Raw genomic sequence first — 20,804 nt, forward strand, 5'->3', positions numbered from 1 at the left:
ACTCACCAGATAACTTGCTGCATAATAATTCTCATTATCTGAAATCTGTGCCCTTTGTTTACTGACACTCTTGCTAGTGTAAACAGTTTCTCCCTATTTACTCCATCAAAAAACATACAATTTTGAGGATCTCTATTAAATCTCCTTACCCATTTCTGCTCCGAAGAGGAAAGAACATTCCTGAAGGGAAACTTCCAGAATATAAATACGCACTTTTAAAATCAAGAAAATGGAAAATCACTCAAAGTAATATTTTGATATATAGACTAATCCCATATTGGGAGATTTTATTGGATATAGGTGTGTATATATAGTTAGCATATCTGTACTCTTTATCTCTACCCTCTCTTTTTTCATTTTGTCAAGAACATCTCAACCCTCTGCAGACACCAATATGCTTTCCAGCAGTTTTTTATGGTTCAGATTTACAACACACACAATTTCGTTTTCGATGGCGCAATTTTGTACTGTGCACATAACTGTTTCATTTTAAAAACGACAGCAATTCTTTATGTCTGAAAAGTTTTTATTTTGTTTTCATTATTCCTGAACATTCCTTCAAGCAGTAACGCTCCAGATGATGCACGTGTCGAGTGCTCAGGTAGGATTAACAAAATTTTAGGTTCTAAATTACAATTTTGTTGAGCCTTCAGAGACAGAATTGGAAAAATACTAAAGAAGTCAGAGTAACATCCACACATATAATGGAGATACCATTTTCATGCAATGGCAGGCAAGATGTAAAAAGCCACCCAAAAAATTGTCACACATTTATACACCAAATTAATTTGTTATCAGAAAAAGTACTATGTAATAAATCTGTACATCCAAATAAATTTGGGTTCTACGCCTAAAGTTACATTATAAGGTTATATACATTTATTACCCCCTTTCATATTATCTTAAGTAAAGCCTTCATTCCCACCGCAACATAAAACAAGACTAAGCTGCAAGACTAACTCTTGGAGAGAAGGAAAAAAAAAAGAAAATCAGTTTATACGCCCAATTAAAATATTTCACTTAGAGCTTTCTAATAAAAACCATCAACAGATCACCAGCTTTTCAAACTGTATACTCTTGGTTTGTTTTGTATTCTAACTACTGTGAAGTTCAGTGCAGATGATCATCTCTGTCCTTAGTCTTCACTCTTTGGATGGACTGAAGCTGAGAACTAATTTATAACTTATATCTCAGACTTGATGTATAAGATACAGAAATTGAGTTGGTCCAATTATAATCATGGCTGATGTGCATCCCATTACTGAAGATAGTATATAAACTGTGTCAGATTTACAAATTAAAATAAATGCAATAAGCTCCCATTGATAAAGTACAAAAACATAGCAGGTTTCTGAGCAACTGTCACAAAACTAGAATGCTCAGCTTTTCTATAGCTACCTTTCTGATCTGTTTGGAAAGGTAACCATCTCAGAATGGAGGCTCAAATAACTTTTAACTAGTCAGATTTTTCCCTCCTCAATGGAACAAATGATTTTAAATAAACTGTTTGTCCTCTTCATTGAAGAGAGCTAGTCTATTCTTCATTAATAAGCTATGTTTTATGTGGGAAGATTAGCACTGTATTGTAGTAATGCTTACTGCATATAATCCAAGCTTTTGCTGAACAGTTGGTTAAAGCAGTCAATACAAGCTCAGGATCAAGGGGAACAGATGTTGCTTTAAGCTTCCATGAATGGAACCCACACTTTACCCAGTGTTAACCCAATGTCTCCTTGCAGTTTAAACTGTGCAAGTTCCAGCCTAATGAACAAAAAGCAGTAAGTGATCCTCAGCTCCCTGGGTCTCTGGCCTTCCGTTAGTCAATTTTCACATTGGTGTAGATCTTTCGGACAAAGGCACTTGTTCCCATATAACCAACAGCACCTGGAAATAAAGAACATTTTGTTGCAGGGTGAATATAAATAGTACTTATCTGTAACATCGGTATAATAGTGAAAAATTAACCTTCGCTTGCCTTGTATAGAGGCTGCGCACTGCTTCATGCAGGCAAGCTAAAAATCAGTGTCAAGTTCCTGATCTTGATGGACTGGAGGAGGAGGAGGAGGAGGAGGAGGGGACAGAACAGCCAGTGTTGCTCACTTCTGATTGATGTCCAGTGACTCCACACCGGAATGAGATACAACCGCACAGTGAGCACATACTTGGGCGTTATGAACCCAAGGTCAAATATAGCTAGCATTCCCTGCCCCAGTACATACTGTACATTGAAGGACACTCACTTGCACAGAAAGTGTTTGTGGAACTACACCAGCAAGTCAATCTTTAAAAGGTGAACAGGACAAAAGAGAGGATGCAGTATGGGTATTATATCAATTTGCTACATGCCTACCTATCCCAGTAGCCTATGCCAATAGGCTGATCAAACCCATGCATTATTTTCAGCTGAGGCTGGAACAAATCATTTTGTTTCATACCGACATTGCCATTACAATTTGCAGTTTCCATTTAGGCGTTTAAATCATTAATAGTCAAAACAACAAAGACGGATGTTGAACATTCAAACTTATTAAAAAATAAAAGGCTGACACATCACCAAATTCACAAGTCGTTCTGACAATGTGCCAAGTACAAGAATCCTAAACTGACTGATAGTTCATCACTTCTTGTAGAGTTGATGCCAGCTCAACTTTGTTGTAACTAAATAACCTGAAATACGACTACCTTTGATCCAGAAGCAGTATAGGAAAATAAAATTGTAATTTCTTTTAAAATGTCTGTGGAATCTGTAATTATTTTTAAAATGTTTGAAAGGACTTCAGAGCTTGCATCAATTGTTAAGTGGTCAATTATAACTGTCTTGGATAATAAGAAATATTGGTCCATGTGACCTGGCCACCCGGGATTTGAAAGCAGTACCAACAGGAAGGAAGTTAAGAAAGAAGCTGTGTGGCTGGCATGCACAAAGGAGGACTACAAGCAGGGTGAAAGTGATCAGTACGCAGGTGTGGACACAAAGAGAAAGCAGACACACAGAAAAAGGAACACAGATTTTTTGTGGGGAGAAGCAGCAAATCATTCCCAGGAAGGGGCTAGTTTTTCTGTTTGGCAGTAAAGGAGACAGAAGCTATTGGAGGTACTGTGCGAGCTGGCTAAAAAGGTTTAAAACTTGGAAAGCTGTGAGATTAGTTGTTTGGTTGAAAAGGAACTCTGGAAAGTTATACCACCTGGACTGAGGGTCCACAGAAGTGTGCCTTGCTGATGATAATCACACCTGTGAAACCCGAAGATGAAATTGTTGTCGGCTAAGGCTCCTGGCCTACCTGTGTGAATAAAGAAATGCAAATTGTGGAACTATATAGCTATGTAGTTCCACATGTCTGCGGAGAGTGATGTAGATACTTCTGGCTGTGTAAGACGCATCTTTGCTGCATCGCCTATTTAAAGTGAAATTTACCTTTTTGTCATCTACCTATTAATTCATATTTAATTTGCGTAGTTCTGATTCGTTTTAAAGTAAAAGCTGCAAAAAGTGGAATCTTGTTGGTAATTTCTTCATTTGGGGGGGTCAGTCAGTAATTGAGTTATTTTGGTTTGCACAGTGCTGCTCAAATACCAACAACGTAAAATGATTTTGCATCTCTGACGAAGTATGGTGCCACACAAGAGGTTATTATACAAGATTGGGGCTCATGAGTTTGGAGGTAATATATTAGAAACAGGAATAGGCCATTTTGTCCCACAAGTCAGCTCTACTATTCCCATATTATACTAACTCTGGTTAACAAAAATCCATCAATCTCAGTGATCCAGGATCAATTGCTGTTTGCAGAAGAATGTTTTAAAATTCTAATACCCCTTTGTGCATAGAAATGTTTCCAAATTTCACTCCCCAAAGGTCTGGCTCTAATTTTTAGATAATGAACCCCTGGTCCTAGACTCCCCAACCAGCAGGGATAGTTTGTATTGACCCTATATGTCCCCCTTAATATCTTGAAAATTTCAATCAAATCACCCCTTAATCTTTCAAACTCCAGGGGCTATCACCTTGTTTCTGTATTCTCTCCTTACAATTTAACCCTTGCAGTCCAGGTGCCATTCTGGTAAACCTATGCTGTACTGCAAGGCCAACATATCGCTTGTAAGGTGTGGTGCCCAAAACTGTTCACAATAATCCAGATGTCGTCTAAGCAATGTTGAATCGTGACCTCCGCTCTCTTGCTCCGTTCATCTAGATATAAGGCCAGCATTCCATTATTTTTCAATTATTTTCTCTACCTGTTTGTGACATTTCAATGATCTATGTAGTTGGATTCCCAAGTCTGTCATGAAAATATTATAATTTTCATAATATTGTGATTTATTGTAAAAGTAGGTTAGTAGTGGAGTTTGGATTAGTTTCTCTGTGTGGATGTGTGTGTGGGGGTTTTAATTAAATTGCAGACAGCTGGTCTGGAGCTTTTGAGTGATCAAAAGGGAAGCTAGGTTTGAAATGCTAAATACATAAACATAGCTGAAGTTTTAGGATGAGCTGTGAGGAACACCTGCATTTTTAGATAAAGAGTAGTTTGAATTTCAAAGAGATGATGGGACGTTACACCTAGCCATAAGAAGTTAAACCAAATAGTGTGTTAATTTTTCCCAAAGATTACTGATAATACGAGTACTATAAAAGATTTATTTTATGGAAAAAGTAAAGTTGCAAAGATATATTGGGACAATGGAACTACATTAAAAAGAGAGAAAGCTGTATAAAGAAGATGAGGTTATGTGCAAAGAGAAGGCATTCTAAGGTCTAACAAGTGTGAAAACCCTACAGCTTTTTGCATCAAACTGCTGTCTACAGAAACCGAAGCCAAGAAAACACATTGTGAATATCCCTGCCCAGGGTACTGTGCACTTTGCCTGGGTCTGTTGAAATCTATCTTGTTTTACTGTTGCCTTAACAGAGGTGTAACTGGGAATCAGATTAATTAGGGGAGTTAGGAGTTATTATAGTAGTGTTTTGTAGATCTATGTATGTGCTTAAAATATTTTCTTCTATTAATAAATGTTTAATTTAGTCTTGTAAAAAACCTCAGACTCGGTGGACTCATTACTACTGAATTCGAGGCATGCATCTCAAAATAAAAATACAAATTGCAAAACAGTTGTGGCAGCTGTTTCAAGATTCCCTTTGGGATTCGAGTAGCTCAGCATTTACCATTTGCTGTGCCATTACAGGTCTCTCTGGTCCTCCACTGTTTCTAGCTTTTCACCAAGTATCCTACCCTATCCTCTTTTCAGCATCCAAAGTTGATGACCTTACATTTGCCTACATTAAAATACATTGAACAGTTTTTTTTCCAATTACTTAATCTATCAATATCTCTTTGGAAATTCATACTTTAGCCTTTAGCATGGATTCAGGATTAGCTTAGCTAACAGACAGAAAACAGTCATATTGGCAGGCTTTAACTAATACAATCGGTGCTTGGGTGCAAGCTATTTATAATCTAAATCAATTACTTGGATGAGGAAAATTAAGTGTAATGTTTCTGAGTTTGTAGATGAAACATGGGGTGTCAGCGAAGATAGGTGGGCACACGGTGGCAAGGCCAGTGGAAACTAAGCTCAGTGGGAAAGTAGGTGGCGAGGAGGGCACAGAGGCTGCAAAAAGTTAAATGAGTGGGCAAGAACATGGAATATGAGAAGTTATCCACTTAGGAAGATAAACAGAAAAGCAGAATATTTTCTAAATAGTGAGACGCTAGGAAATGTTGGTATTCAATAAGCCCTAGGTGTCCTTGTACAGGAATCAAAGAGTTAACATACAGGTACAGCAAACGACAATGAAGTCAATGGTATATTGGCCTTTATTACAAGGGGACTGGAGTACTAGAGTAAAAAAGTCTTACAGCAATTGTACAGGGTCTTGGTGAGTCCGCACCCAAATGCTGTGTATAATTCTAGTCTTGTTGTCTTACAGGGAGTGTAATTAGGGCCCTCTACATGGATTCCTGGGATGAGGGGATTGTTGTGATCTCACTGAAACATATAAAATTTGTAAGGGTCTTAACAGGGTAAATGCTGGGAGGATGTTTTCACTGGCTGGAAACTCTACAATCAGGAATCTCGGTCTCAGGGTCGCTCATTTAGGAGCGAGACGAGGACAAATTTCTTCACTCAAAGAATAGTGAATCTTTGGGATTCACCACTCCAGCAAGCTGTGGTGCTCAGTCACTGAGTATATTCAAGTCAGAGATTGAGAGATTTTTGGAAACTAAGAAAATAAGGGATTATGCAGGAAGGTGTTGCTGAGGTAGGTCAGCCATGATGTACGCTGGAGCAGGTTCATGGAACCAAATGGCGTACTCCTGCTCCTATTTATTAAGTTTCTTATGTAGTTCACGAACAGAATGTGTGCAACCTCAATCCCTGCTATCAGCAAATCCTCCCATTCGCAATGCATTCCATTCAAACACTAAATTAAAGTCTGCATAATGGAGGTAAGGGGTTATGTTAAAATCCCCTGCTGTGTAATTGGAATTCCTGAAACACTTATATTACTTCGGAAAGTTCTTATGCTAGGCACAAAGAATATTTCAACCAAACGAGTATTGCAATACAAAATTTTTTGGAGAAGCTGATCTGATGAGAAAAATATTGTGCATTTAAGATGCTGCCCTCTCATTTGCCTATTCTGTTGACATGGAAAAATTAATTTTAACCCAATCTCCTGAACTTTTTTCCTCCCGTAAGACTAGAGCATTGCTGAAAAAAGCCATTTTGTTGAAGCTTTTCATCTTGCACCCATCAGGACAATTCGCAAGAACACCAATATCAGGGGAAGCAACAACTTTATACTGTATGAGAAGAGAGTGCTGACTGGCAAGTGGACTCTGATTGGTAGAAGCATTGCCATGAAGAATGCACCAGTTGATGGCGACTGAGTTAACTGCCAAGCATTGTTTGAAAATTAAACCAGGCAGCTTGACTCTGATTGGTCAAGGCATTGCCCTGAGGAATGAACCAGTGAATGGCTATCACTTATTGTGTTTAGCGGAAACAGGCACAATGTGTGTGCATGTTCTTTCTGTCTGCAAAGAACAGGGCCCTGAGTATTAATATTGTAACTTCCAGTACATGCAGATGTGCCACATTGCAAGCCCAATTGACAACCTTAAATTGGTTGTCAGCATAATTTTTAGCACCCTAAGAATTATTTAGCAAATGTTGTCCAATCACTGAATCAATCCTGTAAGATTAGTTCAATTCGGCATATTCCTGTATCTGTGTCAACAATAATCTTATGCCTACAAAATACAAGTTGCATAAAGACTTTTGAGTCACTTGGGAAAAGAAGATCGTGATTAACCAAAAATAGGTCAGGAATTAGTATGTTTGAATAGAACTTAAAAATATTGATGTCCACTAACCCAAGCCATGTTAGACCGCAACCCAATACCCTATAAAACACTGGTAGAATGAAGTTGCTTGAAAGTCTCAATTCACTTCTAATCTCTTAAAATTTGATGTGGCATAATTTAGCAGCAAGAGGTAGATGGTAAATATTGTTTGTGGTCTGCCAAAGAGCTTATAACCTACTTCTATAAAGGGACGGACCTTTCTGTTCATCTTAGAAAGCTGACTTGCATTTATAGGCCGCAGGACATGCTGAAGTGCTTTACTGTCAATCAAATACTTCCGAAATGTGCTCACTGTCAAGTGTAAGAGGCATGCCAGCCAATTTATGTACAGCAAGATTCCACAAGCAGCAATATGCTCATCATATTTTGGTGATGTTGGCTGAGGGATAAATATTGGCAAAGACACCAGGGAGCACCAGCTATTCTTCATTTTACTGAAAAGAAGTGCTCTTGTAATGCAGCGATAAAGTATGCAACCAGGTTGGGCAAATATCTGGTACATCGGTATGCAGGACAGTTAGTGAAGGTAGATTGGGAAAAATTAGATGAATAGGTATGATGATAGATAAGCAATGGCAAACATTAAAAACAATCAAATCTCAACAATATACATTCCATTGAGAAATTAAAAATTCCATGGGGAAAGTAATCCAAAAAGGTTAAAGTGAATATTAGATTAAAGGGAGGGGCTTATGATGTTGCTAAGAGTGCGAAGCCTGAGGAATAGGAGAGCTTTAGAAACCAACAAAGGATGAGTGTCAACTGACAAGAAATGAAGGAGATCCAAGGGTCCAAAGCAACTAAAATCAGTAAATAAATACTGGAAAGATTAATGGGACTAAAAATCCCCATGACCTGATGGCCTATATCCTAGGGTTTGATGAGAGGCGGCTGCAGAGATAGAGGCTGCAGCAGTTGTGATTTTCCAAAATTTAGCTGATTCTGGAATGGTCCTGGTGGATTGGAAAGTAGCAAATCTAACATTGCTATTCAAGAAAGGAGGGAGAGAGAACACAGGAACATACAGGACCAGTTATCTGGCGTCAGCTGTTAGAATGATTAAGCGTAATTAAAAAAGTGCAATTGGATGCAGAGTAAATATATTATGTGAAAGGAGAATCAAGTTTGACAAATGCCAGTTTTTAAGGATATATCTAGCAGGGTAGATAAAAGGGAACCAGTGAATGTAACATATTTGGATTTTTAAAAGGTGCCACAGGAAAAGTTATTGCACGATTCAGACTCATGGGGTTTGTGAGCATGGAGAGAGAATTGGCTGCAGGACTGAAACAGCTTAGGAATAAATGGGTCATTTTCAGGTCAGCAGGTTATCACTAGTGAGGTGCCACAAGGGTCAGTGCTGAGGCCTCAGGCATTTACAACCTATATTAATGACGTAGATGGAGGAACTGAGTAAATGTATCTAAGTTTGCTGATGTTGTCAAGCTAGGTGGGAAAGAAAGCTATGGGGCGAACAAAAGAAATGTCTGCAAAGGGAGACTGAGTGATTGACCAAGGTTGTGGCAGGTGGTGAGGTTTATTTACACTGGCAAGGTCAGAAAAGCTGGATATTTCTTAAAATGGTGAGAAACTAATAAATGTTGGTGTTCAAAGAGATTTAGGTGTCCTTGTAAATGAAACACAATGTTAACATGCAAGCACAACAATTAGGAAGGCAAACCTTATATTGGCCTTCATTGAAAGAGGGTTGGAGTACAAGAGTAAGGAAGTCTTGCTGTAATTGTGGAGGGCTTTGGTGAGACCACATTTAAAGTAGTGTACACAGCTTTGGTTTCCATCGCAATGGAAGGTGGTACAACCAAGGTTCATTGCTGGTACGAGAGGGTTGTTTGATGAGGCAAGGTTGAGTAAATGGGCCTATACTCTCTGGGGTTTAGAAGAATGAGATGTGATCTAATTGAAAGGAACAAGATTCTGAGGGAGCTTGACATGTCAGAATGTTTCCTCTGGTTGGATTTTTTTTTATTTGTTTACAGGATGAGATTTTTTTTTATTTGTTCATGGGATGTGGGTGCCGCTGGATAGATCAGCATTTATTGCACATCCTTAATTGCCCTCGAGAAAGTGGTTGTGAGCTGCCTCCTTGAACCGCTACAGTCCATACGGTGTACACCCATAATGCTGTTAGGGAGGGAGTGCCAGGATTTTAACCCAGTAACAGTGAGGGAATGGCGATATATTTCCAAGTCAGGATGGTGTGTGGTTTGGAGGGGAACTTCCAGGTGGTGGTGTTCCCATTATCTGCTGCCCATGTCCTTTTAGGTGGTAGTGGTCGTGGTTTGGAAGGTCCTGTCCAAGGAGCCTTGGTGAATTCCTACAGTGCATCTTGTAGATGGTACACACTGCTGCCCCTGTGTGCTGGTGGTGGGAAGTGTGAACGTTTATGGATGGGGTGCCAATCAAGCAGGTTGCTTAGTCCTGGATGGTGTCAAGCTTCTTGAGTGTTGTTGGAGCTGCACTCATCCAGGCAAGTGGGGAGTATTCCCTCACAATTCTGACTTGTGCCTTGTAGATGGTGGGCAGGCTTTGAGGAGTCAGCAGACAAGTTACTCGCTGCAGGATTCCTAGCCTCTGACCTGCTCTTGTAGCCACCGTATTTATATGGCTAGTCCAGTTCAGTTTCTGGTCAATGGTAACCTCCAGGGTGTTGATTGTTGGGGGTTCAGCGATCATAATGCCATTGAATGTCAAGGGGTGATGGTTAGAGATGGTCATTGCCTGGTACTTGTGTGGTGCCTGTAGCTTACCTCGTATCAGCCCAAGCCTGTATGTTACGCAGTTCTTGCTGCATATGGATACGAACTGCTTCGGTATCTGAGTCATGAATGGTGAACATGGTGGAGAGTCTAGAACATGAGGCATAGTCTCGAGATAAGGGCTGGGCCATTTAAGATTCAGCTAAAAAGAGCAATTTCTTCACTTATAACTAGGAAACTTTGGAATTCTCTACCCCAGAGGGCTGTGCATCCTCAGATCAAGTATATTCAAGGCTGAGATTGATAAATTTGTGGACTCTAAGGGAATCAAGGGATTGGGCAGGAAAGTAGAGTTGAGGTCAAAGGTCAGCCAAATTCTTATTGAATGGGGGAGAAAGCTTGAATGGCCATATGACCTACTCCTGCTCCTACTTCTATGAACAGAGGGACTTAGAGGTTCAAAGACACAATTCCCTAGAAGCGCAGGTGGATAAAGTCATAATAAAGGCTAGCTGTTTTTTGGGTTTAATAAATAGAGATGCTGAGGTAAGGTTGGATAGACTAAGCTTGTATCCGTGGAGTTTAAAAGAGTAAGAGGCGGCTTGATTGAAACATGTAAGATCCTGAGGGGGTCTTGACAGGGTGAATGTGGAGGGAATGATTCCTCTTGTGGATGAATCTAGAACTAGGGGGTCACTGTTTAAAAATAAGGGGTCGCCCATTTAAAACAGAGATGAAGCGAAATTTTTTCACTCGGTCTTTGAAATTCTCTTCCTGAAAAGGTAGCAGAAGCAGATTCTTCGAATGTTTTTGAGGCAGGAGTGGATAGATTCTTGGTAAGCAAGATGTGATAGGTTATCGGGGGTAGGTGGGATGCAGATTTGAGGTTACTATCAGATCAGCCATGATCTTATTAAATGGCGGAGCAGGCTCGAGGGGCTGGGTGGTCTACTCCTGCTCCTTGTTTGTATGCTCCTATGTACGTTCGTAAGTAAATAGTCGTTTGGTAGTGCAGAACTTGAGCATTGCTGAGAAAAGAGCCATGTCTAGGCTTTTCGTCTTTGTCCGTACTTATCAGCAAGAATACCAATATAAGGGGGAAAACAACAATTTATACTGTATATGAAGAGAGTGACTTAGTTGGAAGTCACACTACCATGGAGAATGCACCACTGATGGTGACTGACAGTTAACTGTCAAGCATTGTTTGAAATTTAAACCAGGCAGCTTGACCTTGATTGGTCAAGGCATTGCCCTGAGGAATGAGTCAGCGAATAGATGTCACTTATTTTGTTTAGCTGAAACAGACGCAGTGCATGTACATGTTCTTTCTGTTTGCAAAGAACAGGGCCCTGTGTATTAATATATGTAGCTTCCAGTACACACAAATTCACCACATTGTGAGCCGGACTGACAATCCTAAATTGGCTGTCAGCAATCGCAGAATCACACCTAATGGTGGATACCGTTTCGTGTTTTGTGAGCACAGGCTGGTTGGGTACCATCTGTACCCTGCCCATTATGAACAGTGGCTGGGACATGCTGCTTGATATGACCCGCCAGTCTTTGGGAAATACGGCCTACATACCTAGCATCACACCGGCACTGAAATTCATATACCACGTTACTCATTTGTGTGATAGGCCGAACATCTTTTTGGCTTCACAGCAGCATCCTGTTAGTGGTGAATACCACTCGTGTTGCTACTGCATAGTAGCAACGTGAAACTGATAGCTTCACTGGTTGCTCAAATTTTTGCAATACCTTGCCCTTCCAGGGTAATCTGAAGTAGACTGGGCACTTTTCAGGGCCGAAAGTGATGGTCTTAGGCCCGTTCATAAGTTTGCGCGATATACAGCGCGAAATGATCTGATCAGGGTAGCCATTATCCTGCAGAATGCTTTTGATGCGTCCTGTTTCAGCATCAAGCTTGCATGGCAAGCAAATGGCTCGGGCCCTATTTACACGATTGCCGACAAGACCAATCTCAAAGCGTGTGGAACTGTAAGAATCCAAATGTGTATATTGACCATTGAAGGTAGGCTTGCAGTAGACCGTGGTAGAGAATCCCCTGGCAGATTTCTCAACTAGTGCGTCAAGGAAGGGGAGTTCATTTGACTGCTCCATTTGAGAGCAGGATGGAGCCCATTAAGACGTAAAGAAATTGTTACATGCAGCTGCGGATTTAAATATAGCAAATGTATCAGCCACAAATCGGAAATATGCAAGGAGTAGGAAAGTTAGGTCTAATTCCATCAAAGGTACGTTTTTCATGGAACCCAACAAAGATGTTTGCGAGAGCTTGGCCTAGAGGGGATTCCATGGCAACACTATCTATTTGGAGATACATGGCATCATTAAAACTGAACTCAATTGCGCGAGTTGCTGGGTTCATAAGTTCAATGAATATTGATTAATGCAATGGTAGCAGGTCTCGATCACGATGATATAGTGCTGCAGCACAAATATCTATGGCTTCCTTAAGTGACGTTTTAGTGAATAGGCTAGCAATGTCAAATGAGCACATGGACACAACATTGATATCGATATGCAAGTCCTGTAATGTCTTTGCAAATGTAAGGGTCACTGGGTAGAACTCCTCTGCTCTTCTTCAAAATTGTGCCATGGAATCTTTTAGTGTCCACTTGACAGTGCAGACGGGATCCTCAAACCTGGTTTAACATCTCACTTGAAAGATGGCACCTCCAACAATGCAGCACTCCCTCATTACTGCAGTGGAATGCTAACCTTGGCTAAGTACTTAAGACTCTAGAGTGAGACTTAAACTCATGACCCTCTGATTCAGAGGGGAGAATGCTATCAACTGAGCCAAAGCTGACTTATCAAAAACATCAAACTTTCAATTTTGTTCCCACAATTCCCACCTCCTCTGCTGAAGGTGCTAGCTCTTTGTAGGCTATTGTTGCTTAGGTGGTGACAGGCCCACTTCACTCTCGTATATCAGTCTAGGCATTTGCTGTCAGCAGGTTACTTGACTAAGGTCAACGTTGGTGTGGAGTCTCACCCTGCTCTCACCGATATCCCATTTTCCAATGTCAACTGTTGGTCAAATGCCTTAATTCAAAGCAGGATGTTAAAGCCATGCTAAGGGAGAGGGTACAAAGGAGTTTAACTAATGACACTTACAATGAGGAGGTCGAGCTATGAGGAGATATCAGAGAAACTGGGACGCTTTTCATTCCAAAAAGGAGGCAGAGGCCTTTTCAGCTTCTAAGGAAATGTGTAATAAATATTTGCAGCAGATAAATGGAGCTATGGGACAGAGTGGGGCTAGTTTTCAATTTTTCCAGCACAAATACAATAGGTTGAGGAGACCTGATAAATGAATAACAAATTATGGCGTGTAAGGAAAAGTATCTCCACCTTGCAGCTCTTGACTTAATGGGAATGTGAATAAAGTACAGTTTCACATTTGGAGAAAGTCTTATTAAGCTCCATGTGATAGGAAGGATACAAAGTTATGTTTACTGCTAGATCTGGGACATTCACTAAAGCAAACCTTTGATGATAATTCTAGACAGCATCACATTTTAATTCTAAACCAAAGCCCATCTTTTTGCCAATAAATGAAATCAAGTGCCCGGTTGGCATTGGTTTTAAACTAGTAACTCTGTATTTATCGTCCACCTGCCCTCTGGCACTTTGATGTAGCCTCGGTCTGCGTATTTCCATTTCACTTACCACACATGATCCCAAGTGCAGTGCTGAATACTGCCATGTATCCAAAGTAGAACGCTGTTTGAAACAATCCATACATTCTGTTGTGGGAAGAAAGCAAAAGGTGTTAAGTCGCACACATTCAACATTCCAAGCCCGTCATTTTTTGGATAAATGACGTAATGGAGTGGAAGAATATTTTCTAATTGGGCCACACAGTGCTAGCAAGTAATCTGTTTGTACCATTAACTGCAGAGTAAATCTTCACTGCCCCACTATACCTCAGAGGAAACTCATTTCTACAGTAGCATGAGTTTACCATCTCCCACACAATTCATCCTGTGCACTGAAGGAAACTCACATTTCAGTACCAAATTAGAAACAATGTTGTCCATTAATTCTTAGAAAGAAAGTGAAGTGAAAAATGGCCAAACTTATCTTAGATAGGACCCTTACAGCCAGTAGACAGAGGTATTGGGCTGGGTTGGATTTAAACTCAGGTTCCACAAGTCAAAGGCCTGTGACAACTTCATTTTGCCTCAGCTCACCTGCTACTAAAACACTCATCTGTGCCTTTGTTACCTTTAGACCTGACTATTCCACTGCAGTCCTGGCTAGCTTCCCATGTTGTATCCTCTGTAAACCTGAGGTGATCCCGAACCCTGTTGCCTTTGTCCTAACTTGCATCAAGTCCCATTCACCCATCATTCCTGCCCTCACTGACCTACAATGGTTAGATACCACGATTTAAAAATTCTTATCCTTGTTCTCAAACTCCTTCATGTCCTTTCCCTTATTCCTATAATCCTTTAACCCCGCAATCCTCAGATATCTGCGCTTCTCTAATTCTGATCTCTTGCATACCAGTTTTTAATCGCTCCTTCATTGGTGACCTTATCTGCCTGTGCCCTAAACTGTTACTGCATCCCCAAACCTCTCAGCCTCTCTTTCCTCTTTTAGGTCATTCATTCGGTCACCTAATATCACCTTATGTGACTCAGTGTCAAATTTTCCTTTATAATGCTCCTGCAGCACCTTGGCAAATTTAAATACGTTATAGCCTCTATATAAATGCAAGTTGCTGCTATTCCATTGCACAGTGCCACTCTCTTAGAAAATCAGGGGAGAACTTGGGGTTGGGGTGAATAGCAGAATCTAGATTAATTTAGTAAAATGCCTATTAAATCAATTTACTCCAATTTCGTATTAAATATTCCAAAATACAAGAGAATGTGGACAACCTTTTTGGCATGTCTGCTAAAATGTGAAATAGGAAATATAATTGCTTACTTTGTTTTGAAGAAATAGTAGTAGAAGGAGTACATGTAAACGTAGACTGCAGTGGACGCTGCAGAAAGGAAGCTTGTCCATTGCCTGCAATAGCAAAACATTCACTGCTTTAAAAAATGGCTCATTAAGAATGATGGCTAACATGCTTTTGAGAATGAAAACGTTCTATAAATGAGACAAATTTCAAGAACAATACAAGTTTTAGATAGAAAATGCTATTCTTTGAGCTTATTTTGAGAAAAGAACAGTGCCACAATTGTATTAAACCAGTCATTATTTTACAATGTAAAATGCAGCCCAAATTCTGTTAGCTGTGCCTGTCTTGTCTTAGAAACAAATCTTTGTGCTATGGTTTTTTGTTCTGAATGAAAAGTTGCATCTAATTCAAAAAGCAGAGTCACATGGCAAAGGTCTGGCCCCACTCTGTACGGGGCTCTTTATTGCAATAGGCTGTGGGAAGGAGGTGACTGGTTCAAGGTCAATGCTGTTGCAATGAAAGTCAAAGAATCCCAACACGTTTATCATACAAAATGTCAGCTTTTAGACAAAACTAATACAATGGCAGCTCCTTTGGTCATTAGATTAGAACAATCTGCTAAATCTAAAGTTTACGCTTTGAGCAGGGCACTTGACACAAAAAAGTAAAACTAAATCCATATTATTACACTTTGCGATAACCATCAGGACCTGGGCATTTCATGTACAAGGCCAGGGCTCCCATTCCACAGTATTAATGAGCATGTGATGCTGTGTGCGAGGTGAGCACAGGGCAAAGCTTCACTATGAAGCTCTTCACGGTTACAAAGCCTGATGAAATGCACTATTCAGGTTTACACAGGAAGAACGGCCAACTGGACAAAGTATTGGAGACCACCTGTATCTGCGAAATTCCATCTGTCAGAAGATGAGGCAGAATCAGGTTTTATTCTCATGGCAGGATTCACTTTTGTGTTGGAGCAAGTTTCAGACCAGAGCGTAAAAAACTTACCAAGATTTAAACAGATGGATAAGAACTCTCCAACTTACCACCTGTAATCTTCAGCATTGAGCAGAAAATAAGTGCAGACAATGGTCACACAGACTGTCACGATGCAGAGAATAACCAGGACAAGCATCATGAAGCCATATACATAATAAATCTTGTAAGCCCAGAAAGAAGTGAAAATGAAGTACCTAAAGATAGAGAAAACTCAACATGAATGTTCTTTTTAATTAATCTGCTTAATCTGGTCAGATGATTAAGCACAGGCATAATATGTACAATTACGATACACAAATCCACTCTCCCACTCCATAATATACATTAAATGACACACCTGGTTTTCCACTTATTTTCTACAATCGGACACAGGAAGCCGATTCATGTACTGTTGCGATTAATTTAGTAACTGGTATCAAAACATGGCACAATTATTATAATTAAACCTTTAATATTGAGACATTTATTGTCAACCATCTCAAGCTACTCTCAGCAATTGCCACTGACAGGCTTGCGCCCATCAGTACTCATGACAGTGGTATGGTAGCACAATGGTCATGTTATTTGGCCAGTATTGCAGAGTAATTTCAATTCCAGTACGGACAAAAGGTTATCAACCTGAAAAGGTAACTGTTTTTCTCCGCGCATGCTGCCAGACCTTGGTATTTCCAGCATTTTCTGGTTTAATGATAATAATCTAGAGGTTTGGATTGATGATCTGGTCCTGAGGTTAAGCAACACCTTGATTTTAAAATTCTCATCCTTATTTTCAATTCCCTCCATGTCCTTGTCCCTCCTTACCTCTCTGATCTCCTCTAGCCCCACAACCCTCAGACAACTGCGCTCATCTAATTCTGGCCTCCTGAGCATCCCTGATTTTAATTGCTCCATCACTGGCGGCTGTGCCTTCAGCTGTCTCAGCATTAAGCTTTTGAGTTCCTTCCCTGCACCTCTGACTCTCTCTCCCCCCCTCTCTTCTCCTTTAAGATGCTCCTTAAAACCTATCCCTTTGACCAAACCTTTGGCCATATGTCTCAATATTGCCTAGTGTGGCTTGGTGTCTAATTTATATCAGTACCATGAAGTACCTCAGGGCATTTTATTAAGGTAAAGGCGCCATATAAATAAAAGCAGTAGTCATTCAAATCCCGGCAAGCCAGCTGGGAAATTTAAATTCAGAGTAATGGCGACCGAGAAACGACTGGAAAGTCGTAAAATAGCCATCTGGTTCAGTGATGTCTTTTATTAGGTAAGAAAAAGGGAAACACTGGAAAAACTCAGCAGGTCTGGCAGCATCTGTGGAGAGAGAAATAAAGTTAATGTTTCCAGTCCATATGACTCTTCTTCAGAGCTCACCATGGCCAAGTAACACCTGCTGTCCTGGCTCACACTAAGAACGGTCACTTAAATGAGTGAGAGTCAGCGACTTCAGAATAGGAAGGAAACATTTTTTTTAAATCCCATTTTTACAAAGCAAAATTGTTCCAACTGCATCCATTTCACATCCAGTCAGGATCTGGCTTTTCCCTTTCTTTGACACTGAAGCACAAGTGCAGGCATAAAGCAGGGATGGTTCCGAGACCTAGGCATCCAATTTGGGAATTACTGCAAATAAACTACGTCAAAAACTGAATGTGGCTTAAAACTTTTCCCCAAGGCTGAATCTAGATTGCACACAAGTCTAAATGAAAAAGGGTATAAAACAAGTTTTTATTTGATGATAGAGCTACCTCCAAATAATCAAACAATATAAAAGTAAATTACTGTGGACGCTAGAAATCTGACATAAAAACAGAAAATGCTGGAAAAACTCAGCAGGTCTGGCAGCATCTGTGCAGAGGGGGACGGAATTAACACTTCAAGTCTAATATGACCCTTCTATGGAACTCAAACAGTATGTTGAGTTTTACAATTTTCCCAAATGCTTCCATATTAAATTTCCCTAATGCAGTGCAATTTAGAAAGCCAATACATTATTGCAGCCAACATTAAATTATTTCAGCAAAGATGACAGCATGAAATTTCCATTTAAATTATAACAAGCTCACTTAAACCTGGGTTATTTCTGGTCAGGAACTGTTAAGGGTAGAACACTGTCCTTGTCCCTCCTTACCCCTTTGATCTCCTCTAACCCCACAACCCTCAGACATCTGCGCTCATCTAATTCTGGCCTCTTGAGCATCCCTGATTTTAATCTCAGCACTAAGCTTTTGAGTTCCTTGCCTGCACCTCTGACTCTCTCCCCCTCTCTTCTCCTTTAAGACGCTCCTTAAAACATATTCCTTTGACCAAACCTTTGTCCATATGTCTCAATATGGCCTAGTGTGGCTTGGTGTCTAATTTATATCATTACCATGAAGTGCCTCAGGGCATTTTATTAAGGTAAAGGGGCCACATAAATAAAAGCAGTAGTCATTCAAATCCTGCTTTGTTAAAGCTGCCGGTGGAGGGGGAACAACTAGATGTGGCGATGGACAAAGTTAATTATCACAGTGCTACACTGCAGACTTTAGCGTGATGTTTCCCTGTAATATATTTGCAGCAATACATTAAGGGAGGTGATGGCGTAGTGGTATTGTCGATGGACTATCCAGAGGCCTAGGATAATGAGGACCTGGGTTCAAATCCTGCCATGGCAGATGGTGGAATCTGAATTCAATACAAATCTGGAATTAAAAGTCTAATCATGACTATCAAGCCATTGTCGATTATTGTAAAAACCCATCTGGTTCACTAATGCACTTTATGGAAGGAGATCTTCTGTGACTCTGAACAAGGGCAATTAGGGATGGGCCAGCGACGCCCACATCCCATGAATGAAAAAAAACACACAGATGAACAGTCTCAATAATACTTTCAGATTAAAATGAAATATATTTAAAACGGGGTTTAAATGTGGAAAATGCACATTTTGATGACCATAATGTTGATGACCACCTTTTCTTTAAATGTGGCTCTCCATAAACTGATTTCTTTTTCTTCTCTCCAAAAATTTTGATCCAAGCAGCTATTGAAATTTAAGTACTTTTTCACAAGTAGTAACTCAGTCTCCATCTTTCTTCTTGAGGCCATTTTATTTTAAGCATTAATGCTGAGTATATGATTGATAGGGGGATTAGATGGGAAAATGAGGGAAAGCTTTCTCACCCAGATGGTGCTAGGGGTCTGAAAATCACACCTGAAAGGGTAGAAGCAGAAACCAGAAACCCTCAACTCATTTTAGAGCTGTCTGGGTATGCACCTACAGGCCATGTGCTGGAAAATGGGATTAGGCTGAGGGGCTTGTTTTTTGGATGGCGCAGCCACAATGGGCAAAATGGCCTCCTTCTGTGCCATTGATTTTTCTACATTTTCTAAAATTGGAAAGGAGGAATGCGCAGGGATGTGGGGAGTGTCAGTATGTGAATTGCTCCTTTGGAAGGCCAGCATGGACACAATGGGCTGAATGCCCATCTTGTGTGCTGTAATAATTTTATTCTGTAATATGTTATGCACCATTAATGTAAGTTATGAATTCAGCCTTTAACCATATAACACAATATGAACCTGTGCTGAGGTATAATGAACATCCCATACTACAAAGAAACTTACATTTCAATAAAAATAGATCCAAAAGGCAGGATTCCACCCAAGCATACAATAACAGCTGGCTCCATGAACCTGCAACAAAAGATCAAAATTAGCAATAGTCAACTTAATGCAACATGTCGAAAGCATCATCTGTGGATGTGGCATTGTCCAAAAGAGATTTCAACTGTGAAGAGACCTTTTAGTTTGGTTCTGTGAGCTAGCTTCCTTTGCACAGCAAGGTCAAAAGGTTAACAACTTCTACACTTCCAACAACAGAGGAAAGAGTCTGTTTTCACCCCACTGAAGAAAACTGTGAATTACCCCCAAGAGAGCAGTCATGTAGAGCTGGATAAACACGGTATTCCACAGACCGCCAAGCATTTATACAACGTGCATTAAAAATGTTAAACAACTAGTTTAAGCACTTTGTTGAAAGCTAGTGAGGATTGTAAGCAAAATGGACACAAAGTGCTTTCCAGTTATGTGACAGCTGCACCTAAATTAGCAAGCCTTTAGCCTTTTAAAGAATGGGGGAAAAGAATAAAGTCAGGCAGAAAAATGGGGGCGGGGGGGATGGGACAATAATGTCTGAAGTTGTCAAACGTCCTGAATTTCCTACCCATTTCTGCAACCACCTTTTTCATCCCCATCCTACTTTAATCCTCTCCTTTTCCATGCTTGAGATTATCTTTCAATCACCTTGCAATTTTTAACCTCTTGCAAACTTCCTTCATGTAAAAAAAATCCTAAACTGTTAACTTCCAACTATATTGTGACAGTTCATGCTCTGGGCTCAGCTTTTTTTGCAGTTCCCTACCCTCTCATTTTCAAGGATATGCTAGTTTAGTGATTACGGGTTCTGAACAAGCAAGGGGGGGTCATGAGTTCAAGTCATGGCAAATTGTGAATCTGAATTTGATAAATTGCCTCTCAACACCCTCTGAAGTGGCCTGGCAAGCCACTGAGTAGTGAAAACACAATCAACAATAAATGCAGTCTTGACCACATCACAAGGATAAAGTAAAATTATTCAGTTTTATAAAGGCATTCACTCCAGTGTTTAAAAAGGGACTAATTCAAACATTAACCAACCTTTTCTAGAAAAGAAAGGACCAGCATTTAAATAGTGCCTTTCACAACATCAGGACATTCCAAAATGCTTCATTTTCCATAAGGTACTTCAAAAAGAAAGTCACATAGGCA

The 20,804-nt window shown here is 40.1% G+C and overlaps 1 protein-coding gene across 1 annotated transcript in view; it reads right to left on the minus strand.

The window, feature by feature from the left end:
- Positions 1-505: 505 nt before the first annotated feature.
- tm9sf3 (transmembrane 9 superfamily member 3) overlaps positions 506-20,804 on the minus strand; it is a 134,806-nt gene continuing 114,507 nt past the window's right edge. The window contains exons 11-15 of the mRNA XM_078530542.1: positions 19,623-19,691; positions 16,079-16,225; positions 15,053-15,136; positions 13,787-13,863; positions 506-1,884 (exon numbers count right to left, since the gene is read on the minus strand). Coding sequence (XP_078386668.1) covers positions 1,817-1,884; positions 13,787-13,863; positions 15,053-15,136; positions 16,079-16,225; positions 19,623-19,691 — 445 coding nt within the window. The 3' untranslated portion in view covers positions 506-1,816. The remainder of the gene's footprint in view (positions 1,885-13,786; positions 13,864-15,052; positions 15,137-16,078; positions 16,226-19,622; positions 19,692-20,804) is intronic.

Source organism: Cetorhinus maximus, chromosome 27 (assembly GCF_964194155.1).
Source record: "Cetorhinus maximus chromosome 27, sCetMax3.hap1.1, whole genome shotgun sequence".
Classification (NCBI taxonomy): Eukaryota; Metazoa; Chordata; class Chondrichthyes; order Lamniformes; family Cetorhinidae; genus Cetorhinus; species Cetorhinus maximus.